The 27,978-nt window shown below is 37.8% G+C and overlaps 1 protein-coding gene across 1 annotated transcript; it reads left to right on the forward strand.

Moving 5' to 3' along the window:
- The first annotated feature begins 231 nt into the window (after positions 1-231).
- On the forward strand, positions 232-27,978 carry LOC110566385 (vomeronasal type-2 receptor 116-like). Its single transcript, XM_021664232.1, is given in 6 exon segments — positions 232-434; positions 10,213-10,486; positions 10,846-11,652; positions 12,138-12,362; positions 13,123-13,246; positions 27,071-27,978. Coding segments are annotated over 6 exon segments (2,541 nt in total).

Consider the following 27,978-nt stretch of genomic DNA (forward strand, 5'->3'; position numbering starts at 1 on the left):
GCTGTTTGATGAAAATATTTCAGGTCTCAGATCTGGATCCTGAGGCCAGAATTTTTTCAGATGTAACAAGGGACCATGGCAGAGAATGGGAAGAAGAAAACTAGGGGACATAATGTACTTTCCTTCAATCAGTGACAGTAATAAAAGAGGCACAGAGGTGTAAACGTGCATGTGATGTTTGCCTGCATGAGTAGCTGGTTCATGTATGATCAGTCTCAGCTCTTGGAAGACATGAGGAAGCTGTGTGTTATCATTATTTCCTTCTTGCTCCTGAAGCTTTCTCTCATATTGTGCAGTTTGACAGAAACCAGCTGCTTTTGGAGAATAAAGGACAATGAAGATGACAATGGAGATTTGTGGCATGACTGTGGTTTTATTCTTTACTTGCTTCCAGAACTTCAGGAGGAAGATTTATATAATAGAACACTTTTTAGGTATATATTTTAGGTAGATATTAACTTAGTAATTTCTTGCATAAGTGTCAATAATTAGAAGTCTGTGCCTGTGTAGAGAAACTGAAAGTTTCTGTCCTCTGTAACATTAGGAACTACAGAAAGTTTTCTTTTTTATTCTTCATTATTTTAATATTTTCAAGGGCATTTCATTGTAGTGTGGATTTCTTACATTAGAATCCAATTTAATAAGCTGTAATGTGAAAGAGACAGGTTAATCTTTCCTGTTTCTATGAAGAAACATATGTGGAAAGAGCCGTTGCCTAGAGTCTCATGATCTGACATGAAAACACAATCCACATGTCTGGCATGAGTTCAATGTGAATAGGGTATATTACAATGTGTCTTCAAGTGTCGGCCAAGGATTCCTACATCAGCATTTATTCTTAAAGGTCTTTATAAGGAGGTTACTTAACTGTGGTCTCTAATAATAGTGTTTAATGTTATACCTAGAAAAGTGTGTGACCAGTATACATGCATACTTATGGAATATTACACATATTTTTGTGAATATACATATACATTGCCTTAAAAATAGTTTTTATAGCAGTACTTAATGTCATTATGGAGCAGAAAATGAGTATAAAAAAACCCTGTCAGCTGTGAGATTCAATGTCATCAAGTTTTACTTTGCTTCACTTGTGCATATGCTCAGTCACAGATGGGGCATGATTAATATCAGATAGCTGATCAACATTCCTTTCTGCTAATGAATAGATGTAACATTAAGTAAATTATTTGAGAACTAGCCACCTAAAAGGAGATGTTCTCAATTTTTCTACAAAGTTCTTTTATCCTGAGTGTCAGAATTTAATAGTGGTGGTTGCAGAGCAGGGAGATCAGGGTACCTTGAATTTCATCCACTTTGCTGCTATGCAATATGCCTGGGCCTTCTTTATCCATGTACTGAGGTTTTCTGGGCTTTCTGTAGTCTCTGACTTGCATCTCACATTACAGAATGCAATAAAAACCAGTCAGCCACAAGGCACTGTGCAAACTTTGACTCTATTGGTTGCTCATATTATTGGTTTTCAAAGCATTTATTGTATGCAGGGTAAACTTTAGGATATATGCATTATTGGTTGGTCAAGGCAGACTTTGCATATGTTTGGAGTTATTGTATATTTATTTATGGCAGAGACAAGTGTTTATTTCCTTTATACTTTCACATCAGAGTCTATCATTTGCAGACAGCAGGGCTGGAACTGATATGGAGGACGTGGAGAACGGCTGCTTGCCCTTTTTCCGTAGATGATTCAGCCTGTTTTCATATACCAATCAAGGGCCACATGCTAAGAGGTGGCACTGCACCACGTGAGCTGAGCTCTCCCACAGATATCATCAATCAAGGATATGCCCTACAGGCTTGCCTACAGGCCTATCTCATGGAGGGATTTTCATGATTAATATTCTTTCTTCCCTAACTTGTGTCAACTTAACACTAAAGTTATCCAGCACAGCCATATTTCCTGGGCCCAGGAAATCTTGCTTTAGCCTTTCTAAGAAGCTAGACATGCAAAAATGTACTCTTGCCTTTTTATGCTCTATCTTACCAGTTTCCAGAGAGCCTCAAATATACTATAAATATTTTGTGTATAAAAATTTGTCAGACTTTTTTATATTAGCTGTCTTTAATTGAATTTATATTACTACCTTAATAGTGACCACATAGATAGAAAGAAGTTTTTTTTTAACACTTTAATGGCCATATTAAATTTCCAGAGTCTATTGGATACTAGTTAGAAATAAAGATTTCTGAAAGTAGCTTATATTTTGCTCTCTAATCTCTAAAAATATCTACACAAAACAATGAGAAACAGTATCATCTCCATCTAATTAAACATAGCCTCACTGAAAGACACTAAATAAAATATGTGGTGGTTTAGTTACAACAGAGCTGAGGGCATAAAAACACCAGACAAACTGGAACCCAGTCAGCACACAGATGTATGATCATGGGCCATGTAACATGTTGGTCAATGACAGACCACAGATATGATTGTGTATAAAGTATAGCCTGGGTGTGCAGGAGGGAAGACCATGTGGTTGTGTGTATGTATATTCTACAGAAATTATGATGAAATTGCCTAATGATTGATTTCTCTGTACTTCCTATCATCATGAAGCTCTTGAGGGATTATTAGAATGAGAATTACTCATTAGAAAGTGGAGTAAATACTTTCTGCAAAGATTATAGATTGCTATAAATTAGAAAATATGTAGAAAACAAAAAACTACTGTAAACTATGAAGTATCACCATCCAGAAATGACCTTTATTAGTATTTTAGTAGATTTCTACATTTTTTTCTTTATTGACTTTTTGGGTTTTGCTCATTTATTTGTTTTTCCCATAGAGCTTTCTGCTTATTAGCCTCTTAAATTCTTCTCATACAGTATGCCTGTATTCAGCCTACCCTCCCTCCACTCTTCCCAGTTCTACCCCACCTTCCATTTTCCTATATCTCCACTGCTCCTCCACTTCCCTTCATGAAAGACTAGGTCTCCCAGGGCTATCAACTGAATATGGCATAAGAAGGCACAATAAAACTATTTTCAGACCTTCATATCAAGGCTGGTTGTGGCAACTCAGTAGGAGTAAAAGGGTCACAAGGGCAAACAATATAGTCAGACACCCCTAATCCCACTGGTATGAGTCCTACAACCACACCAAGTTAATCACAGCGTATATGCAAAGAATCTAACATAGACTCATTCCTGCTCCTTAATTGCCACTGCAGTCTCTGTGAACCACTATGAACCCTGCTTAGTTGATTCTGTGGGCTGTGTTCTCCTGATGCCTTTAACCCTCTATCTTCTACAATGCTTCCTTCCACTTTTCTGAATGGTTCCTTGAGTTCAGCCTAATGTTCAGGTGTGAATTTTTGCATCTCCTTTCATTGGGTTATGAAGAACACCTTTCTGATGATGATTGGGCTAGGTACCTATAAAAATACGGCAGCATTTCATTAAGAATCATTTATTTCAGACCATTCCTGACAGTCCATGCTTGTTTAGTCTCTGCTCTAAGACCAGAGCAGCAGGAGAACAAGCACAGGACACTGGTGGGTGGAAGTGCAGCTGTCACATCATTCAAAGGTTACAAACCAAAATGTCTTATATTATTTGATTTCTTATATGGTAACATTTTAATAAAATTTAGCAAGTTTTTACAGAAGAAATTATTTCTCTGTCTATTTCATATTGCTTTTTGAGAAATAGATTTAAGGTGTTATGTGAGCAAAGTTAATTTTTCCTCCTAAGGTCTAAATAAAGAGAAAGCAGTTTTCCATATTAAAAAAGAACAATTTTTATTTTTATTTTTTTATTTTTCAGATTTGCCTGGTTCCATCCTAGGTCTCTGAGCAATCCAGCTTCTAGTTCCTGCCATCCAGGCAGTTTCTGGTATGAGCTACCTCTTTGTGGCTTGGGTTTCAAGTCATACCAGTCATTGCTTGGCCAATTTCAAAAGGTCTGAACCACCATTGCCCAGCATGTCTTGCAGGAAAGACAGATGTGAGCAAAGAGTTTTGAGGCTCCTACCACTGGGAATCTTGTCTAGTTATAGAAGGTGGTTGGTTCAGGCTCTGTGATCTCTATTACTAGAAGTCCTCACTAGGTTTATTGCTACAGCTTCCAAGAAGTTTCAGCTGTACAAAGTATCATCATCATGTCTCCATCTTCCAGTTGCCTATCCCTGCACTTATCCCCTCTGTCTCTCCCTCTTTCACCCTTCCTGTTCCTATCCCAACCCACCCCCTCGCATCCATAGAATCTATTTTATTTTCCCTTCCCAGAACAAATCAATGTATTGTTTTTAAAATTAAGATTTTATCTGTTGTGTTCTCATAAGATGAATGATTTATTTTATTATTATTTTTATACCTGTTGAGGCTTACTTTGGGAGTCATTATGTGGTCAGTTTTGAAAAAAGTTCCATGAGGTGCTGATAATAGGCTATAATCTTAGGTCTTTGGTGAAATGGCCTATATCTATATCTATTAAGTTCATTTGGTTTATAACATCTGTTGGCTTCAGTGGTTTTGTTGTTATTGTTGTTATTGTCTCTATGACATGTCTTTTGGTCAGAGTGGTGTGTTGAAGTCCCCCACTATTGATTGTGTTGATGTGTGATTTAAGCTTTAGTGATTATTTTTGTCTGTCTATTTTGTTTCTTATTCATTGATTACAGTTTATTCACTTTGTATCCCAGCTATAGCCCCCTCCTTCGTCCCTTTCCAACTTGAGGTATGATTTTGTAAGCAGAAGGATGGATTTTCTTTTCACATATATTCTGTTAACCTGTTCCTATTTTTTGCAGAATTATTGAGAGATATTAGAGATATTAGACTGTTAATTCATGTTACTTTGTAACTGTTGGTGTGATATGTTGTGTGTGTGTGTGTTCTGATGGTGTGAGATTTTTCTTGTTTTTATGGGTGCAGTTAGCCTTGGCTTGGAGTTTTCTTTAAAGTGACTTCTGTTAGGGGTGGATTTGTGGATAGGTACTGCTTATTTTTTACTATCATGGATTTTCTTGGACTTTCTTTTTCTTTCTATGGTTATGGGAATGTTTCCTGTGTATAGCATTTTGGGCTGGCATCTGTGATCTCTTAGCAGGTACAGGACACATTTTCAGACTCTTCATTTTTAGAGTTTCAATTGAGAATTCCAGTGTAAGTTTAAAGAATCTGCCTTTCTTTGGTAATTTCCTTTTCTCCTTGTAGCCTTAATATTCTTTCCTTATTTTGTACATTTAGTGTTTTGATTATTTTGCAGCAAGGGGACGTTTTTCCTGGTCCAAACTAGTTGGAGTTCTGTAACCTTCTTGTTCCTTAGGTACAAGAGATATTCCTTTTGTTCCTGTCTTTTGCACATTGCCTATCCCCTCTCTCATTGCCTTCCCAGTCAACTCTTAGTGAATCCTTCTTTCCTCCCTACCAAGTCTTAGCTTCCAACTCTGACAGAGGGCCCTCTAATTATTAACATTTTGTATTGTTCTTTATGTTAGTAAATTATTCTATGATACTGTTGAAAATAATTTCTGGGTCATTGAGCTGGAATTCTTTTCTTCATTCTATTCCGATAATCATTAATTTTGTATTTTCATTTTATACAGATTTCTGGATTGTTTTGCATCAGGTCTTTTTTTGATTTAACATTTTGTTTGAGCAATGTATCTATTTCTTCTCTTATTTCTTTAATGCCTGAGATGCTCTTCTTTAAATCTTGTATTCTGTTGGTGAAGATGTCCTCCGTAGTTTCTGTTTGCTTACCTACATTTTCCTTTTCTAGAATTCCTTTACTTTATATTTCCTTTATTGCTTCTTAGTTATTTGGGTTTTGTTATATTTGTTTGCTTTGTTTTCATTTAAAGTGTATTCATTTTCTCCAACTTTTTTGTTTTTTTCTTTATTTATTTAAGAAATTTATTTATTTTCTCTTCATAGTTCTTTATCATTTTCATAAAATTGGTTTTTAGTTCCTCTTCTAGTGCTTCAGCTGTGTTGGAATAGTCAAGACTTGATGTAGTAGGATATCTGGGCTCTGGTGGTGACATACTACCTTGCCTGTGGGTGGTGTGTTCTTTTCTGGTGTCTGGGCATTGGGATTGAGGAGATTGTACATCTATGTGCCTATTTTTGAGTTTGTCTTTGTTAGATTGGCATTTTTTTCTTTGGTTTCTATCTCCTATATGTTCTTTTGGCCAAAGTAGTCTGAAGTTGTGATTAACATTTTGACCTGAGTTAGGGACTAGAATTCTGATGGCCGAGATGGCCTTTGGTTGAACAGGGAAATTTTACTTGTGTTAAAGTTTGGGACGCAGTCATGAAGAGGAGTGGAAGAACTGGAGATCAAGTGGGGGAGGGGCAGAGACAATGAGGCTTTTCTCTATGTATGTGGCCTGTTGTCATTTAGGGAGGTCTATGTCAGAGTTGGGAGCTCAGGCATGGTAGGAAAAAAAGGATTCACTGGGGGGTAGGCTGAGCAGGCAATGAGAGTATGGGGACAGTCCATGACCAGAAGGCATGCCTGGAGTGCTGGTGGACAGTGTAGCCGTTGCTAGAGCAGGGAGCCTCTCCCATAACTTGACAAGAAGTTGTATGGGTGGGTTGATACTGAGAGTGAGGACAGTCAGCAGTCGTTCAGCTTACTTGGATTTCCTACATCTAGTCAAGCATGGGGGTAAATGTTCAAGTCATTAGTTACATCAGGTTTTTCATTTAAAAGTTTTTTTTAGCTATAAATTTTCTTATTCATTTTCTTCCTTATCTAAAAATTCGAGATTTTGCCTTCCCCCATTTTGTTAAAAATACAAAACATTCTGATTACAGCTCTCTTTTTTACTATACCACCAAGTTTCTCTCCATGTTTTGTCCCATCTGAATCCATTCCATTTCTGCCCTTATTAAAAAAGAGCAAGCTTCTAAGAGATAACAAACAAAACAAAGTAAAATATATTAAGATAAAAAAATAACATGAAATTTGAACAAGGCAAACTAAATGGAGAAAAAGAGCCCTACAAGAAGGTACAAAACTCAAGAAATCTACTCATTCACATAATGAGATTCACAGGAGTCTCATGCTCATTCTCAACTGAATTTTATAATATATATGTAGAGGATTTGGTGCTAACCTATGCCTGTTATGTACTTTTTGCTATATTCTTTTTGAGCTCATATGAGCTTTGCTTATTTACTTTAGAGGTCATTTTTTTTATTGGTGTCCAAAACCTCTGGCTCTTAAACTCTATTCTTTTCCATATCTATATTTCAAATCCACAAGTTGAATTTGATAGGGATATGTGTTCCAAGGTCTCTCTCACATTCTCTTTCTCTGCATCATGTCTGTTTGTGTGTCTCTATTTTTCCATCTGCAGTAGAAGGAAGATTCTCTGATGATGACTGAATAAGGCACTGATCTATGAGTATAGCAGAATACCGTTAGAGGGGTTTTATTGTTACTTTATTTTAGACCAGTAGTATTTGTTTTATCTTAGGTTTCTGAGAAAATTTGTCAGGGTTTCTTAGCCATCCAAATTGGATAAACATGGTTTCTATTTCATGGAGTGGTCCTTAAGTCAAAGCACACATAGGTTGGTTACTCCCAAAAGTTTTGAGTCATGTTTTATAGAGAGAACAGGTTGTAGATAAAAGACTCTGTGGCTGAGTTGGTGGTTAAGTTTCTCTTTGGAGGCCTGCAGAATACCTTTCTACACCCGAGACAGAAGATTGTAATGGTGAAGGTTTAAGGAGAGAGCAGCTTGACCTCTCTATGTTCAGTAAGTTTTGTGAGTGGTGTCTTCAGTAATGGGCCCTGACTGTCAGTTTGTAGGAAGCAAATTATTGTTTTGTCAACAGCCTGGGCTGTTTGAGATTTCCATGAGAAAATATGCTGTTTGGGATTTCCATTTGGTCCCCACTTTGATTGGATGTAACCTGGTTCCTGGAAGTTTCATTGGGTGAAAAGAGTTGACCGTTGGGACTCTTCTCCCTTATTATTGGGAGACTACACTAGGATTGCCTTCATTTATTTTTGGAAAGTTTCCACTCCTCTAGGTTTCCTTCTCATCCTCAAATGCTCTGTTTGCTCTGTCTTTGCCTACATTTCTTCCCTCAAACCAAACTCTTCTTTCCTTTAGCACCGGATTCTCCAGGTCTAATTACTCCATGGCCAGTCTACCCAATACATTCATTCTATTTTCCCCTTTCAATGAGATCCATGTGTTTCAGCTACTTCCTTTATATTTATACCTACATATATATATTTATATTTATACCTACATATATATATTTATTTATACCTACATATATGGTAGGATGAAGCATTCTTTAGTTATATACCCAAGAATTTTATACCTGGATCTTGAGGTAGAATGATCCCCATCTTCATGTGGAACTACTATGCTGATTTTCAGAGTGTCTGAACCAGTATGCATGTCCACCAGCAATGAGTGAGTGCTCTCCTTATTCCACATGCACAGTACGATGGGCTGTCTCCTAGGTTATTGGTATCAGACATTCTAGGAGGTATACAATGGAATCTCATTAATGTTTTGATTTGCATTTACCTGTTGACTAAGGATGGTGTGCATTTCTCAGGCATTTGAGTTTCCTCTATTGACAGTTCACCACTTAGATCTGTACTGCATTTTTTTTTTGTGTCAGGTTTCTCTGTGTAACATTGGCTGCCTTAGAACTCACTTTGTAGTCCAGTCTAGCCTTGAACTCAGAGAGATGTGCCTGACACTGCCTCCCTGTGTGCTGGGATTACATGTGTGTGCCACTGCACCCGGGGATACTACATTTTTAAATTGGATTACTTGGTTTTTGATATCTGCTTTCTTGATTTCTTCTAATATAGTGATTAGCATAATTGACTCTTTTAAAGAAAATAATAACTATTATTTATTACAAGTATATCAACTTCTTCAATACACTTTGGTACTTGAAAAATTCTTTTAGCTATAAATACACAATTGACAAGTGCAATCTGCAAAATAACATGGTGGGTATTTGTGTTTCAGATGAGAGACAATTGCTAATGGAAACAAAATCCTGGGAGACTATGCTGAGACAGAAGAACACATTTCATAGGAAGTAAATGGCTCAATGTTCTGAGTCACTAAAAGAATGCTGAAGAATTAGGAAGGCTGTAATGTTAAGACTAATCTGATAGGATTTTCTGTTTGTTTTACCAATATGACATAGCAACATTATAACATTCACACAAAAATATAAGAGAAAATTGATGTATGAGTTACACCAAAAATGAAATAATAGCTACAGGATGTGATATATTGTCTTCTATATATGATGTTAATGGTTATATAAATTTAAATGTCATGTTTGATAAAACGTTACAGTTGAAGGTACTAAAAATCATGTTCCAAACCTTTACAGAAATATCATTATTGATGGTTTTTCTCATTTTGCATGAAATTAGCAAAATCAATCATAATCTAATGTGAGTAAAAATTTATTCTTTGACTGTGTCTTACAGGTATATAATGCTTTTTTATTTTCTTCACTCCATTTCGGAAAGTATAATATTCTGTCTTCAGACATACTAATATGTGATTCACTGTTAATATTTTATACTCTTTTAATGTCACATTTTCAAATAATAGTTTACAAGTGATAGTATGAGAGATCAAACCATAATTTGGTCTCAGGCATTTGAAATGTTATTGTTAGTAATAGATATTATTAAATATGATTTACTGAGATTTTTATGGAGCTGAAGAACATGAACATGAAAGCCAAATAACATTTTATTATATATTATATGATTGTTTATGTGTCAAGAGAATGTATGTACATGAATGAAAATATAATTAATAAATTTATTAGATTTTAATCCTTTAATATTTATTTTTAATAATTAGAAACAAAGCATAAACTACTATGAATTAGATATACTGTTCAAGTCATGGTGTTTTCATATTTCTATAGAATGAGAATTCTAAGACAAAGAGACATGTAGAAGACTCTCTGTCTAGGTATAGTTCATAGATAAGTCTCAGAGATCAAACCAGCTCTTCATAGATTTCCAACAATAAAAGTCTCAATCTGCATGACTCATTTTGATGAATTCTGAAAATGCTTTCATCTTTAAAGACCTCTTCTTTTATACTTTTATATTAGGATAGGTAGAATTTATACAGAAATTTAAAAAGGGCATATTAAATTGTTCATTTCAATATATTTGAAAATTTGATGTTTGCAGTATCCTTTACAATTCTCCCATGTCTTCTTTTAGAATAACGGATCAGAAATATGAATTTGTTCTTGTATTGCTTTATGCTAATGAGGAGATCAACAGAAACCGTTTCCTTTTACCCAACATGTCTTTGACATTTTCTGTTCATACTCACATGTGTTTTAATACATTGAGACTTCTTGATGAAATTATTTCACTAAAAAACAATCAAGGACCTAATTATGTCTGTGGAGTGTCTACATGTCTTGTAGGCCTTACAGGAACATCATGGACTACATCTGTAAAACTGGTGACCTTTTCTCATGAACCAAAGGTGAGGCTGTGTGGTTAAAAGGAGAGGCAATAGCTTATCAATGCCAATCCCAAGTTCATACAGTAAATGAATGGGCAGCATGAATTGGTGTGTGCTGATCAATATATTCTAGAGAATGAAGGAGGCAAATATTGATATGTCATTAACATTTCCCTGTATTAAAATAAATGGATGATATGGAGAAACACAGAAAATGATTTGTTGAATTCCAGACTTGTAAGACATATTACAGAACAACATAAGAATCTTAATTTCTTTTTGCAGGAATTCTAGAAGGTGAGTAACACAACTCATATCTACATAAGAATGTGTAGCTAATCATGTTTCTCACTTTGCTTCCTCTATTTTTCAACCTTCAGATTTTCTTTGGACGATCTCATCCTATCCTGAATGACAAAGTCCACATTCCTTATATCTACCAGATAGCACACAAGGATACATGTTTGCCCAATGCCATGGTGTCTCTGATGCTTTATTTTACATGGACCTGGATAGGGCTGGTCATCTCCGATGATGACCAGGGAACTCAATTTCTCTCAGACTTGAGAGAAGAGATGCAAATTAATGGACTCTGTCTAGCTTTTGCAAATGTTATTCCAGATGACATGCAGTTATACATGACAAGGGCTGTAGCATATGATTAAGAAATCATGACATCATCAGCAAAGTTTGTTATCATTTATGGTGAAATGAACTCTACCCTAGAAGCCAGCTTCAGACGATGGGTATATTTAGGTGTAGAAAGAATCTGGATCACCACCTCACAATGGGATGTCACCACAAGTAAGAAAGATTTCAGCCTTGATACCTTCCATGGGACTGTCACTTTTTCACACCACAATGGCGTGATTTCCAAATTTAGAAAATTTGTGGAAACAATGAACACTTCCAAATATCCAGTAGACATCTCTCAAATGAGAAAGAAGTGGAGTTATTTTAATTGTTCAGTTTTTAATATCAACTATAGCACATTGAATCATTGTTCATCCAACACTTCTTTGGAGTGGTTATCACAGCATGAATTTGACATGGCCCTAAGTGAAGAAGGTTACAATTTATATAATGCTGTGTATGCTGTGGCTCATACCTACCATGAAATTATTCTTCAACAAATAGAGTCTCAGCAAATAGCAGAACTCATAGGAATATTCTTTGACTGTCAGCAGGTAAATTATATTACTTTCCACCATGCTTAAGTTATGGTATTTGTAAATGGCACCACAAATGTTCATATAAAATTCTCTGACACTATTCACTCAGTGCTATGAATTCTATAACACAAATATTCTTAATACAACAATTTTTTTTGGATAGAGTGCACAACACTAAACTTTAATGACTGACAACATTTTTTTTAATTATCTACACTTACTTAGTGTTTAGCAGTTTTTATACAAGTAATGAGTATCTACCACTGTTGTACCACATTACTTAATATTTGGTAAATATTCATTCTGACAGTTTCCACTGTGACACATGGACGAAGTATAATTAAATTAAATTAGCCATGAGATATCTTGTTTTTCACTAGATAGAATACCTTCAATATAGTTGCCTTTTCTGTAATTTATTGAAAATTATTGAATATTCACAATGTCTCTTGGCCTTACTGGTGGGTTTATGTAACTATCTAATGATGCATCTCACTTAGGTGGCTTCTCTGCTGGAGAATGGTGTATTCACTAACCCTGTTGGAGAACTGGTGAACATGAATCTGAGAAAAAAACACTGTGCAGAGTATGACATTTTCAGCATCTGGAATTTCTCACAAGGCTTTGGATTAAAGGTGAAAATAGGAGGATATTCCCCTTATTTGCCACAGAGACAACAATTACACATATCTAAAGATTTAGATTTGGCTATGGGATCAACACCAGTGTGTACACATAACTTTAGTATGTTTATTTTATAAAAAAAATTGTGACATTAGAGCTTTGGCTTATTGTAAAAGAAAAATTGCTGCTCTTACAAAGGATCCAATATCAGTTCATAGCATCCATGTTTGAAGGCTCACAATTTTCTTTAAGTGTAGTTCATGAGAATTTTTGCCTCTGGCTTTCATGGACACCTAAAATTACATTACAATTCACCCCACACCAAAGAAATACATATACAGAATTAAAAATATCAAAAGTATTAAAAATTTTGTATCTATGTATAAAGCTTGAAATGTGGTGATTCTGCGTGTATATCTCCATAGCATAATAAAGGTTATGATGCAACTGTGTTCAGAAATATTTCTCTGTATACTAGACTTTCATTGTAAGTTTAATTTTTTTAAGTTTGAGAATCTCCTACATAATTTGTTCATATTTAACCTCTAACCCTTCACTGTTCCATCATGCTTTCCTTCCCATACAACTCATTATTTTTGCTTTTGATCTCTAAACACTGAAAAGCAATTTATGGTACCCATGTAATTCTGGTAGATCAATTTAGGAATAAACAAATTTTAATATCTTCAACCAAACATTTATACACAAAAATGTTATACAATGTCCTAGATATTGTATTGCCTTCGATTTTATTGTAGGTTTATAGGAAATGCTCAGATGCTGAATTTGATGAATAATGCAGGATAAAAAGAAGCGTGTGTAATCCATGTCTGTTACCAATGCTTGTTTTAACTGCCTCAGGTTCCCACCTCTACATGCAGTGTGACGTGCCCTCCTGGATTCAGGAAACTTCATCAGAATCAAACAGCAGACTGCTGCTGTGATTGTGTCTGGTGCCCAGAGAATGAGGTTTCCAATGAGACAGGTACATGTTTGTGTGCAGAAGAATTTGCTGAAAGAGATTATCTTCTCTTTTTAAAACTAGAACTTTGAAAGGGCCTGAAAGGAAACTATAGAAAAAAATATAACCATTTTACTGATGTCAAGCATAGTATGAGCCCAGAATGAATATATACTGTTTTCCTCAAACTACTCTTTTTATTCACATTATGATGCTTACATATTTTATATTTTTCAGAGAATTTTTATGAAAAAATGTAACTAGTATTTTACCAGAAAATTTTGCACATAGTAATGATATGCACATTTCTAACCTTTCTTGTTGCTTTGCACGAATTAAAATGATATCAAGATCAGTCCACATTCTTATTGTCCTGGCTCCCAGCTTGGTCTGTGACAAACACTCAAGGCTCAGGCTCTTGCTGTCGTTTAATACAATGCATTTAATATCCTAGGGAATAGCGTACAGAATGAAGCACTTTCTGTGAAAGAATTAAGACAGAGTGCAGACACAAGAATGAACTCAAAGAGTGGTAGTGTTTTCAGTAGCACATACTACTGACAAAAGGGCTCAGGATATTTGTAGTGCTGCATTATCTCTAGCTTGGAATATGTAGTTGGAAATAAAAGAAACCTTACCACAAAGAGTGGAAAGTGAAGAAAAACAACTTATGATTGTCTTCTAAATTGCAAATGCATGCAAAGTTGCAGCTGTTGTCACATTGACATGCAAAAATCACTCACACATATAATCATACACATACCTTTATGCATATCACATATGCATAAGAATTTAATTTAAATACATTTTTTAAATTTTTATTTTATTTTTATATTAATCACAGTTTGTTTACTTTGTATCCCAGCCTTAGCCCCTTCTCTCATTCCCTCCCAATTCCACACTTCCTTCTTTATCTCCTCCTTGCCCCTTTCCAAGTCCACTGCTAGGGGAGGTCCTCCTCCCCTTTTTTCTGACTCTAGCTTATCAGGCATCTCCAGGACTGGCTGCCATGTCCTCCTCCTCTTTGGCCTAGCAAGACTGCTCCTTCTTAAATACATTGTAATTGAAAAATTGTTACATTCTCCTTCCCATTTCCCTTCAGCACCAATCATTACACTCTCTCTTTTTGTTCTTTTATTTATATTTTTATTAATTATAGTTTGTTTCCCACTTATAGCTCCCTCTTTCCTCCCTTTTAATCTCTCCTCCCTCCCTCTTTTCCACCCATGCCCCTCCCGAGGTCCACTGATAGGGAGGTCTTCCTCCTTTCCTTCTGATACTGGTCTATCAGGTCTCATCAGGAGTGGCTGCATTGTCTTCCTCTGTGGCCTCTCTTAAAGTCCTTTTATATATATCGCTCTATTCTCAAGTTGATAGTACAAGGAATAAAGATGTAGATTAAGTCCAGATATTTTATACATATACTTTAAATTTAAATAAAAATTCTAAGAAAAATCTACTCTATGTTGTGACATGAAAAACTTATGAATTGCTTGGATGTTTTTTGCTTTTAATATACAAGTGATTTACAAGAACAAAAGTAAATGAATTTAGAGAAGCCCATACCGAAGACCTGGTAAGAATAAAAATTAATAGAGAAAGTATATGTCCCTTTTCTATTATTACATTAATTGTTCAGGTGAGGGATTTAAACAGAGGAGGATTTTGATGCATGAAAAGCACAGCTTCTTTAATGGAAATATTGTGTTGTGAAAAGAGAACATGCCTAAAGGAAATATATATCCTTGTTATATGAAGATCCAGACTAAGAGCACAGGGAAAAGTGCACAAGGATTGTATCAAATGGCTTTGTGATCTAGACTTGATTTCTTAGTCAGTGTTTTATTGAATATGGTAATTCTTCTTTTTTTTTAAGGAAGCATGAGCATTTTAATGACCACATTTTTTTTTATTGTGTTAGGTTTAGAGAAGGAATTCTATGTTATTGTGTAAGAAAACTACCTGGCATTATTTCTGACCAAAAGACAGCGATTGCTCTATCTCTTTTTTTTTGCTTTTTTTATTATTATTAATTACACTTTATTCATTTTGTATCCCCCCATAAGCCCCTCCCTCCTCCCCTCCTGACCCCACCCTTCCTTTCCTTTCTGCATGCATGTCCCTCCCCAAGTCCACTGATAGGGAGGTCTTCCTCTTCTTCTTCCTGATCTTAGACTATCAGTTCTCATCAAAAGTGGCTGCATTGTCATCTTCTGTGGCCTGGTAAGGCTGCTTCCCCCTCAGGGGGGGTGATCAAAGAGCAGGCCAATCAGATTATGTCAGAGGCAGTCTCTCTTCCCATTACTATGTAACCCACTTGGACACTGAACTGCCATGGGCTACATCTGTGCAGGGGTTCTAGGTTATCTCTATGAATAGTCCTTGGTTGGAGTATGAGTCTCTGGGAAGTTCCCTGTGTTCAAATTTTCTTGTTCTGTTGCTCTCCCTGTGGAAATCTTGTCCTCTCCAGCTCTTGCTATTTCCAACTTCTTACATAAAATTCCATTCACTCTGCCCCACAGTTGGCCATCAGGCTCAGCATCTGCTTTGATAGTCTGCAGGGCAGAGGCTTTCAGAGGTCCTCTGTGGCACGTTCCTAGGTTGTTTCCTGTTTTCTTCTTCTGGCTTTCAGAGGCCCTCTGTAGCAGGTTCCTAGGTTGTTTCCTGTTTTCTTCTTCTTCTGATGTCCGTCCTCTTTGCCTTTTAGGATGGGGATTGAGCGTTTTAGTTAGGGTCCTCTCTTTTGCTTAGTTTGTTTAGAAGTACCGATTTTAGTGGGTTTATCCTATGTTGTATGTTTATATGAGTGAGTATATATCATGTGTGTCATTTTGCTTCTGGGACAACTCACTCAGGATGATCCTTTCCAGGTCCCACCATTTACCTGCAAACTTCATGATTTTCTTGTTTTTCATTGCTGAGTAATACTCCATTGTATAGATGTATCACAGTTTCTGCATCCATTCTTCAGTTGAGGGGCATCTGGGTTGTTTCCAGCTTCTGGCTATTACAAATAAAGCTGCTACAAACATGGTTAAGCAAATGTACTTTTTGTGTACTTGAGTCTCTTTTGGATATATGCCTAGGAGTGGTATGGCTGGATCTTGAGGAAGCGCTATTCCTAGTTGTCTGAGAAAGTGCCGGATTGATTTCCAGAATGGTTGTACAAGTTTACATTCCCACCAGCAGTGGAGAAGGGTTCCCCTTTCTCCACAACCTCTCCAGCATGTGTTGTCACTTGAGTTTTTGATCTTGGCCATTCTGATGGGTGTAAGGTGAAATCTCAGGCTTGTTTTGGTTTGAATTTCCCTAATGGCTAATGACGTTGAACATTTCTTTAAGTGCTTCTCTGCCATTAGATATTCCTCTACAGAGAATTCTCTGTTTAGCTCTGTTCCCCATTTTTTAAGTGGATTACTTGGTTTGCTGCTTTTCAGCTTCTTTAGTTCTTTATATATACTGGATATGAGTCCTCTGTCAGATAAAGGGTTGGTGAAGATTCTTACCCAATCTGTAGGCAGTCGATTTGCTTTGATGACGGTGTCCTTTGCTTTATAGAAGCTTTTCAGTTTCATGAGGTCCCATTTATTGATTGTTGCTCTTAGAGCCTGTGCTGTTGGTGTTCTGTTCAGGAAGTTTTCCCCTGTACCAATGAGTTCTAGGGTATTCCCCACTTTTTTTCTAGCTGATTTAATGTGTCTGGTTTTATGTTGAGGTCTTTGATCCACTTGGACTTCAATTTTTTGCAGGGTGAGAAGTATGGATCTATTTTCATTTTTCTACATGTAGACATCCAGTTAGACCAGCATCATTTGTTGAAGATGCTATCCTTTTCCATTGTATGGTTTTGGCATATTTGTCAAAAATCAGGTGTCCATAAGTGTGTGGGTTTATTTCTGGGTCTTCTGTTTGGTTCCATTGATCCACCATTCTGTTTCTATGCCAGTACCATGCAGTTTTTATAACTGTTGCTTTATAGTACAGCTTGAGATCAGGGATGCAGATACCTCCAGAAGATCTTTTATTGTAGAGGATTGTTTTAGCAATTCTGGGTTTCTTGTTATTCCATACAAAGTTGAGAATTTTTCTTTCCAGGTCTATAAAGAATTGTGTTGCCAATTTGATGGGAATTGCATTAAATCTGTAGATTGCTTTTGGTAAGATGGCCATTTTTACTATGTTAATCTTGTCAGGCCATGAGCATGGGAGATCTTTCCATCTTCTCATATCTTCTTTTAATTCTTTCTTCAGAGACTTGAAATTTTTTTCATACAACTCTTTGACTTGCTTGGTTAGGGTTACACCAAGGTACTTTATGTCATTTGTGGCTATTGTGAAGGGTGTTGTTGCCTTAATTTTTTTCTCAGCCCTTTTGTCTTTTGTATACAGGAGTGCTACTGATTTTTTTGAGTCAATTTTGATTCTGGCCACTTTGCTGAAGGTGTTTATCAGCTGTAGGAGTTCCCTGGTAGAGTTTTTGGGGTCACTCATGTATACTATCATATCATGTGCAAATAGTGATAATTTGACTTCTTCCTTTCCAATTTGTATCCCCTTGATCTCCTTCAACTGTCTTATTGCTCTAGCAATTACTTCCAGCACTATGTTGAAGAGGTATGGAGAGAGTGGGTAGCCTTGTCTTGTCCCTGATTTCAGTGGGATTGCTTTAAGTTTCTCTCTGATCAGTTTGATGTTGGCTATAGGCTTGCTGTATATTGCCTTTACTATGTTTAGATATGTGCCTTGTATCCCTGATCTCTTCCATACTTTAAACATGAATGGATGTTGGATTTTGTCAAAGGCTTTTTCAGCATCTAGGGAGATTATAATGTGCTTTTTTTCTTTCAGTTTGTTAATATGGTGGATCACATTGATGGATTTCCGTATATTGAACCACCCCTGCATACCTGCGATGAAGCCTACTTGGTCATGGTGGATGATATCTTTGATGTGTTCTTGGATTCGGTTTGCAAGTATTTTGTTAAGTATTTTTGCATCAATGTTCATAAGGGAGATTGGCCGGAAATTCTCTTTCTTTGTTGAGTGTTTGTGAGGTTTAGGTACCAAGGTGACTGTGGCTTCATAGAATGAGTTTGGTAGTATTCCTTCTGTTTCTATTTTGTGGAATAGTTTGAAGAGAATTGGTGTTAGCTCTTCTTTGAAGGTCTGGTAGAATTCTGCGCCGAAGCCATCTGGTCCTGGGCTTTTTTGGATGGGAGACTTTTGATGACCGCTTCTATTTCTTTGGGGGATATAGGACTATTTAATTGATTTACCTGGTCCTGATTAAGCTTTGGTAAGTCAAATCGATCAAGAAAATTATCCATTTCATTTAGATTTTCAAATATTGTGGCATATAGACTTTTGAAGTAAGTCCTAATGATTGTTTGGATTTCCTCAGTGTCTGTAGTTATGTCCCCCTTTTCATTTCTGATTTTGTTGATTTGGATGGTGTCTCGCTGCCTTTTAGTTAGCTTGGCTAAGGGTTTGTCTATCTTGTTGATTTTCTCAAAGAACCAGCTCTTGGTTTCATTGATTATTTTAATTGTTTTATCTGTTTCTAATTGATTGATTTCAGCCTTGAGTTTGATTATTTCCAGCCGTCTACTTTTTTTGGTGTGTCTGCTTCTTTTTTTTTTCCTAGGGTTTTTATCTGAGCCATTAACTTGCTTGAATGAGCTGTCTCAAATTTCTTCTTGAAGGCACTTAGTGCTATGAACTTTCCTCTTAGCACTGCTTTCATTGTTTCCCACAAGTTTGGGTATGTTGTGTCTTCATTTTCATTGAGTTCTAGGAAGACTTTAATTTCTTTCTTTATTTCTTCCCTGACCCAGCTGTCATTTAGTAACAAGTTGTTTAGTTTCCATATTTGTATAGGCTTTTTGCTATTTCTGTTATTGTTGAGGTCCAGCTTTATTCCATGGTGATCAGAAAAGATACAAGGGATTATTTTAATCTTCTTGTATCTGGTGATGCTTCCTTTGTTTCCAACTATATGGTCTATTTTGGAGAAGGTTCCATGAGTTGCTGAGAAGGTAAATTCTTTTGTGTTTGGGTGTAAAGTTCTGTAAATATCTCTTAGGTCCATTTAATTCATGACCTCTGTTAGAGACATTGTTTCTTTGTTTAATTTCTCTTTTGTTGACCTGTCCTTTGTTGAGAGTGGGTTGTTGAAATCTCCCAGTATTAAGGTGTGGGGATCCATATGTGGTTTAAATTTTATCAATGTTTCTTTATCAAATGTGGGTAATCTTGTATTTGGGGCATATATGTTCAGGATTGTGATGTCTTCCTGGTGGAATTTTCCTTTGATGAGTATGAAGTGTCCTTCCCCATCTCTTTTTATTAATTTTGGTTGAAAGTCTATTTTATCAGATATTAGAATGGCTACTCCTGCTTGCTTCTTGGGTACATTTGCTTGGAAAGTCATCTTCCAAACCTTCACCCTCAGGTAATGTCTATCTCTGTGCCTTAGGTGTGTTTCTTGTATGCAACAGATTGCTGTGTTTTGTTTACGTATCCATTCTGTTAATCTGTGTCTTTTTATTGGAGAGTTGAGTCCATTGATGTTGAGAGAGATTAATGACCAGTGGCTGTTAGATCCCTTGATTTTGATGTTGGCTGTGGTCATAAGGTTGTGTGCTTGGTTGCTTTTTGTTTTACTGTAGTAAGGTTAATTTTTTCCTGTGTTTTCTTGAAAGAAGCTAATTTTTTTGGGGCTGTATTTTCCCTTCCAGTGTCTTCTGTAATGCTGGATTTGTGTGTAGGTATTGTTGAAATTTGTTTTTGTCATTGAATATCTTGTTTTCTCTGTCTATGAGGACTGAGATCTTTGCACGGTATAGTAGCCTGGGCTGACATCTGTGTTCTCTTTGGGTCTGCATGATATCCGTGCATGCCCTTCTGGCTTTCATAGTCTCCGTTGAAAAGTCAGGTGTGATTCTAATGGGTTTGTCATTTTATGCTACTTGGCCTTTTTCCCTTGCAGCTTTTAGTATTTTTTCTTTGTTCTGTATACTTACTGTTTTGATTATTATGTTGCAGGAGGATTTTCTTTTCTGGTCTAATTTATTAGTTGTTCTGTAGGCCTCTTGTATTCTTATAGGCTTCCCCTTTAATTTGGGGAAATTTTCTTCAATGATTTTGTTGAAAATATTTTCTGGGCCATGGAGAAGGGAGTCTTCTTTTTCCTCTATATCTATTATTCTTAGGTTTTGTCTTTTTATATTTTCTTGGATTTCTTGGATGGTATGTGTCAAGAATTTTTTGGATTTAACATTTTCTTTGACAGATACATCGATTTCTGCCATTTTATCTTCTACACCTGATACTCTTTCTTCCATCTCTTGCAGTCTGTTGGTTATGCTTACCTCTGTAGTTCCTGTTTTCTTCCCTAGATTCTTCCTTTCCATTATTTCCTTTATTTGTGTTTTCTTTAATTTTTCCAGTTCTATCTTCAGGTCTTGAGTTGTTTTGTTTACTTCCTTCACCTGTCTGATTGTTCTTTCCTATTTTTCTTTTAGTTCCTTCAACTCTGTTTCTTTTATTTCATTCAGTGCTTTAAGCATTTCCTTTTTAAAGGCCATAAACTGTTTGGCTGCAACTTCCTCTATTTCTTTACGGATGGCAATATTCTGTTTATCTTCTTCTATGTTTTTATGTATCTTATTTGTTTCCTCTCTTATCATCTTCATGAGCATACTTGTTAGGTCATCTTCTTGGATTTCAGTTATGCTGGGGTGTCCAAGGCTACTTGTCCCTGGGTAACTGGGTTCTGGAGATGCCATATTGCTCTGTCTTTTGTTGCTTGAGCTTTTACGCTGGCCTCTACCCATTGTGCTATCTTAGGTGTTTGGGGTCATTTTCTGGTGGTTCCTGGGGATCCTGTGGTGGAGAGAATCCCCTTTGCAGAAAGCTGGTTTTTCCTGAAAGATGTCTTCTCAGCTTTTTGTGTATAGTCCCTGGATGGCTGGTGCTTTTTCGGGAGTTGCTCACTTCAGGGATATAGACCTGAGTGGTAACTGTGGTCTTTGTTAGTTGAGAGGGTTCTCCTCTCACCCAGGGAAGTTCTGAGGGCAGCTGCCCTATTTCTGGGTTTCTTGTTGTAAATTTAATGATCAGCTGATGTGACCCAGTTGGACATCTGGCAAGCAGCAGCTGTTTGTGCCTGTGTCTGGAGCACAGCTGAGTGATGGCGGCTCGTCTCCACTGGTCTGCAAGACTTTTTCCAGGGAAGGATTGGGTGATTTAAGTCAGTACAGTTTCCTTCCTTCCTTGTGGATTCTCTGGAGACATGGACTCCCATCTCTTTTTTGCCCTGGGGCGCACCGTTCAGTCTCTGCCAGCTAGCTGGCGCTCAGAAACTGCCTGTGTCTGCCTTTCCGGACTTTGGGAGCCTGGGCTCTGCCTAAACTGGACAATTTTTCCGTGACCTTTTCTGGGTGGGGGTGTCGGCTGAGTGCTTTGAGATCAGACCAGCTGTTTCCCTCCCTGTGTGTTTGCACCAGGCAGTGAAACTCAGTCTCTGGTGCCCTGGTGCCCACAGTTCTATCTGAGGCAGCGATACAGGCGGGCAGTCAGGGCTCTGTGCAGGCACCTGGGTCCCCGGCTCTGGCTCCGGACTGGCTCCTGGGGCGCCCACGGAACCCGAGTCTTTTCCAGGGGATGTCTGGGTGACATAAGGTCGGTCCCAATCGTTTCCTGTACCGTTGGGTTATCTCTAGACTGGAAATTCCAGTCTCTGATAGTGTGGTGCACATGGTTTAGTCTGAGACTGTGACCAGAGACACTCACGTGTGGCTCTGGGCTGGGGCTGGCGGCCAAGCATCTGGCGGAATTGGTTTAGCCAGGTGAGTTAAAAGCTGATTGATCATGGCTGCACAGTGTGATGCAGCCATGATCATTCAGGCCTTTACAGCCATTGAAGCAAGACATTCTCCCCAAGCATGGTTGGATACCATAAAAAGCTAAAATGATACGCTCAGGATGCGAGGCTAAGCACTGCACTCAGGGTCAGCCGCTTTGGACCCAGAGAAGAGCATGTCTGATTGCATGCGGGTTGATGCCCCAGGTCCCGCCTCTGAGAAAAAGGTATTGGACGGGTCCGATGCTCTTTGGGTGGATGACACCTAAATGAACATCTGTACAAAGTCCCAATTTATTTCTAATATCAGAGATCAGACCTCTACTCTTGCCTGATGTATCTAAAACAAAAAGGGGGAACTGTAGAGAGCTGCGGAATGCTATGCCTTAAAGATGGAGCTGGTTTCCGCCTTCCACCTTCCCGATGGTGAGTGCTCTCTGTCAGGAACAACTCCACATTTGGCTAAGGCCGAGGATCTGGCTTGCTTCCATGTATGTGGACCTATCTGCATTGCCCCCGTGGCATGCCTGGGTTGGCTACCCAGAGGCTATTTAAGCTGTGGGCTGGCTTTCCCCGGGGTCCGAGGATTGTTCAATGTTCCTGAATAAACTGCATTGAAAAAAAAAAAAAAAAAGCTGATTGAATCCCCCACCGTGAGGCATCCTCTCACCTGGGACACACAATTGTCTGTGTTTTATGGCAGGGAGTTCTGATTGCTGGCCACTGTGCTGATTCTGCTGTGCTGCTGGTCAGAATGAGAGTCCTCCCGGCACCACCCAAATATGGTAATTCTTTAAAAAAAAGATTTGGGGGCTGGTTTACACTTTCAGAAGTTTAGTTTATTATTGGAATGGCAGGGAGGATGGCAGCACACAGTCAGTTATGGTTGCGGAGAAGTGGCTAAGTGTTCTGTATCCAGATACTTAGGCAGTAGGAACAGAGAGACACTGGGGCTCCTTGGGCTTTTGAAATCCCAAAGCCCACCCTCAGGGACAGCCTTTCTACAAGGTCAAACCTACACAAAAAAGACATCACATTCTAATTTTTTAAGTAGGGACACTCCCTAGTGATAAAACAGACAAATCTCTGAGCCTAGGGGGGCTACGTTTACTCATACCATACACCACCTTTACTCCAGAGATGTTTAGCCATACCTTAACGCCAAATGCAGCTATTCCAGCTTTGAAAGTACGCATCATCTATCACATGATTGTCACTGTTTAAATGTCCAAAGTTCCATATTCTGGCTACGGCCATTACGAATAAACCTGCCACGAAGATGGTGGAGCAAACGTCCATGTTGTATATTTGAGCACATTTTGTGGTAGCACAATTCCTAATTTTCTGAGAAAGTACCAGAGTGATTTCCAAAGTGATTGTACAAGTTTACATTCCCACCAGCAATGGAGGAGGGTTCTCCTTTCTCCACATTCTCTCCAGCATGTATTGTCTCTTGAGTTTTTGATCTTAGCCATTCTGATGGGTGTAAGGTGAAATCTCAGGGTCATTTTGATTTGCATTTTTCTAATGACTAAGGACATTGAGCATTTCTATAAGTGTTTCTTTGACATTTGATATTCCTCTATTGAGAATACTCTGGTCAGCTCTGTATCCCACTTATTAATTGAATTACTTGATTTATTGCTTTTTAACTTCTTGAGTTCTTTATATATTCTGGATATTAATCCTCTGTCATATATAGGGTTGGTGAAGATCCTTTCTCAGTCTGTAGGCTGTCATTTTGTTCTGATGACTTTGTCATTTACTTTAAACAAGCTTTCCAGTTTCATGAGGTCCCATTTATAGATTGTTGAACTTAGAGCCTGTGCTGATGGTATTCTGTTCAGGAAGTTGTCTTTGTCTTCTGTGCCAGTGAGTTCAAGGTTCTTCTCCCCTTTTCTTTTAACAGATTTAGTGTGTCTGGTTTGATGTTGAGGTCTTTGATCCACTTGGACTATAGTTTTGTGCAGGATGATAAATATGGATCTATTTGCACTTTTCTACATGTAGACATCCAGTTAGACTAGCACTTTCATAGCAGTTTTATTCTTAATAGAGAGCATCTGGAAACAACTCAGATATACCTCAACTGAGGTTGGGTACAGAAATTGTGCTACATTTACACAATGAAATACTTCTCAACAATTAAAAACAAGGAATTCATGATATTTGCATGCAAATGGTGGGAACTAGAAAAGTTAATTCTGAATGAGGTATCCTAGAAACAGAAAGACATATATGGTATATACTCACTTGTAAGGATATTAGATATATCATATATGATAAACATACTAAAATCTGTACACCTGAAGAAGCTAAGCAAGCAGGAGGACCCTGGGTAAGATGATCAATCCCTGCTCAGAAAGGCAAATGGGAAGTACTTCAGAAGAAGAGAGAGGAGGGAACAGGACATAAGCCTACAAAAGAGGTTCTCTGAAAGACTCTACTCAGCAGGGTATCAAAGCAGATGCTGAGACTCATAGCCAAACTTTGGGCAGAGTGTAAGGAATCTTATGAAAGAGGTGAGAGATAGAAAGATCTGGAGTAAACAGAAGCTCCATAAGGAGATCAACAGAACCAAAATGTCTGGGCATAGATTTCCTTTCTGAGACTGATACTCCAACCAAGGACCTTGCATGGAGATAACCTAGAATCCCTGCACAGATGTAGCCCAAGGCAGCTCAGTGTCCAAGTGCATTTCCTAGTAATGGGAACAGGGACTGTCTCTGACATGGATTCAGTGGCTGGCTCTTTGATCACCTCCTCCTAAGGGGGGAGCAGCCTTTACAGGCCCCAGAGGAAGACAATGCAACCAGTCCTGATGAACCCTGATAGGCTAGAGTTAGAGGGAAGGGGAGGAGGACCTCCCTTAATAGTAAACTTGGGATGGGGCATTGGAGGAGAAGGGGGACTTATGGTGGGATTGGGAGGGGACAAGGGATGGGGCTACAGATGGGATACTAAGTGAATAAAGTGTAATAAATAAGTAAATAAATAAATTAAAAAATATGAAAAAAATGCAGAGTTCAAAGTTTTTCTGAGAGTCATGGTAATCTCTTAACTGTAGCACCCTGCAAAATCAAAATCAAAATTAGATCACATACTTCCAACATACAAAGGCACAGAATATATAGTACAATTCTAAAAATGAGGAAAGAAACCGAGTAAAGAAAGAAAGATCAAAACCCAGGAGGGAAGATTCCAAAATCTGCATCTCCATGTCTATGTCAAAGTGTTTTTCAGATTCCCAACTCCTTTTAGTTTTGTTGACTGCAAAAATATCTCTTTTGGGCTGGTTAAACATCCTGCCTGCTTCTCTCATTGGCAGGTATTGCCTGACTCTGGCATTTTCAGTATCTTGGTATCTTCAAAGAAATCCAGGGTTCACTTTCACAGATTCACTCAGTAACCTCTCTTGGCTTCCACACAGAGATATCTGTCAAATTCCCCGTGTAGTGGCTCTTTGGCATTAGAGGGAGATTTCACAACCACTTTATTTTATTCTTTACTCTCAAGCTACAACTATGTGTCCAAAGCTCGCAAAATTTTGTTCTTATTGGGCATGTAACTCCACCACTTGTTCAAGCATGTTTTCACAGCTTTCTATATTTGATGATTTCATTCATTGCTTAGCTTCTCTCTAAGTTCCTTTCAGAAACTGGAAGTTTAGCTCTGCATTGTTTTCATTCCATTTGGCATCATTCCATTTAGTTGTCATTCATTTAACAATAGGCTTTAAACTTTTTATTTTTAATCTTCTTGAGCTCTATACGTAGCTCCATTACACTTCCTGGTGCTCTTTTTTTCCCTTAAACTGGACATTTTGTATTTTTCCTTGCTTACCTTGCTTCTTTTCTCTAGGTAAGATTGATCAATAATATCCACACAAGGAAGTAAAAATCAGCTTATCTTAACATTTCCTCTACCAACGTCCATCAATTTAGCCTCAGGGAAACTTTTTAGAACAAGAGCAAAAATCACAAACATTCTTTGCAAAATCATAAAAGAACAGTCTCTTAGCCCCTTTGATTTTCTTCTTTGAAAATTCTTGACCTGGGCAACAACTATTCAACTGTCCCTGATACTGTCTTCCATGATCCCTCTGATATGGCCTATTAATCCCCACTTAATGCAATCAACTTCTTTCCTAATCCAAAGTACCAAAGTTTAAATTCCTCCAACCAGCAGGTCAGGCCTGTCACAGCAATACAATTCCTCTCTAGTATTTCTGACTTAGTGTATGCTCTAGTGTCATAAAGAGGCACCCTGATTATGAAAATACTTATAAAAGAAAATATTTAATTGGGGCTTGCGTATGGTTTCAGAGGTAGTACATTATAATCATGCCAGGGAGCTTTGGAAGCATGCAGCCATGCATGGTTCTGGAGAAGTAGTTGAGTGTTCTACTTCCAGATGCTCAGGTATCAGGAAGAGAGAGTCACTGGATTTGGCCTGAGATTTGAAAAACCCAAGGTTTATGCTCAATGACATACATCCTCCAGCAAGACCACACCTATTCTAACAAGACCAAACCAACTCCAAAATTAATGCATCTCCTAATCCTTACAAATCTTTCCATCCCCTAGTGACCAAGCATCAAACCAATGAGCATAGAGGGAAATTTCTCACTCAAACTACAATAAGCTTAAAGACTGAGGAATTCACAAATTTGAGTTGTTATACATTATCATTTACAAAGGCACAAAGAAATTCAACTATTTTTCCTATTTTAAAAACTTTTATAAATATGAAAGTTAATAAGTAAGAATATGTATTTTCTCTTCATTATTTTTGTGAAGTTAGTATGCTCCATCATAGGGATAGTTACAGAGCAGCATGATCTAATTGCTTCCCAGAACAATAAATAATAAAATTGTTACTGAAAAATAAAATGTTTATTGTGCTATTCTCTGATTAATATAGAAACTAAATTATTAAGTATATAGTGATAAAATTTTATTACAGCTTGTTTGTATGTTCTTCAGCAGATATGGAGACATGTGTCAGCTGTGCAGATGACCAGTATGCCAATACAGAGCACACATACTGCCTGCAGAGGCAGGTCTCCTTTCTGGCTTATGAAGATCCATTGGGGATGACTCTGGTTTGCATGTCCTTGTGTTTCTCTGTACTCACTGCTCTTGTACTTGGTGTTTTTGTGAAGTACAATGACACTCCCATTGTGAAAGCCAATAACCGCATTCTCAGCTACATCCTACTGATTTCTATTACCTTCTGTTTCCTCTGCTCATTGTGTTTTATTGGGCATCCCAACATGGGCTCCTGCATCCTGCAGCAGACCACATTTGGAGTCTTTTTCACAGTGGCTCTATCTACTGTCTTAGCCAAGATAATTACTGTGGTCCTGGCTTTCAAGCTCACTACTCCAGGAAGAAGGACAAAATGGATGCTGGTGTCAGGAGCACCTAACTTTGTCATTCCCATCTGTACCCTCATCCAACTTATTATCTATGGAATCTGGCTGGTAACATCACCTCCATATGTTGATACTGATACACACTCTGAACATGGGCAGATCGTCATTGTGTGCAACAAAGGCTCAGTCATTGCATTCCACCTTGTCCTGGAGTATTTTGGCTCTTTGGCTCTGGGGAGCTTCATTCTGGCTTTTTTGGCCAGGAATCTGCCTGACAGATTCAATGAAGCCAAATTCCTGACCTTCAGCATGCTGGTGTTCTGCAGTGTCTGGATCACCTTCCTCCCTGTCTACCACAGCACTAAGGGGAAGATCATGGTGGTTGTGGAGGTCTTCTCCATCTTGGCCTCCAGTGCAGGGCTGTTAGGGTGCATCTTTGTGCCAAAGTGTTATGTTATTTTGATAAGATCAGATTTTAATTCTCTTCGAAAGTACAGCAATAAATCACTGTATTGA

Source organism: Meriones unguiculatus, chromosome 17 (genome assembly GCF_030254825.1).
Source record: "Meriones unguiculatus strain TT.TT164.6M chromosome 17, Bangor_MerUng_6.1, whole genome shotgun sequence".
In the NCBI taxonomy this organism is placed as follows: domain Eukaryota; kingdom Metazoa; phylum Chordata; class Mammalia; order Rodentia; family Muridae; genus Meriones; species Meriones unguiculatus.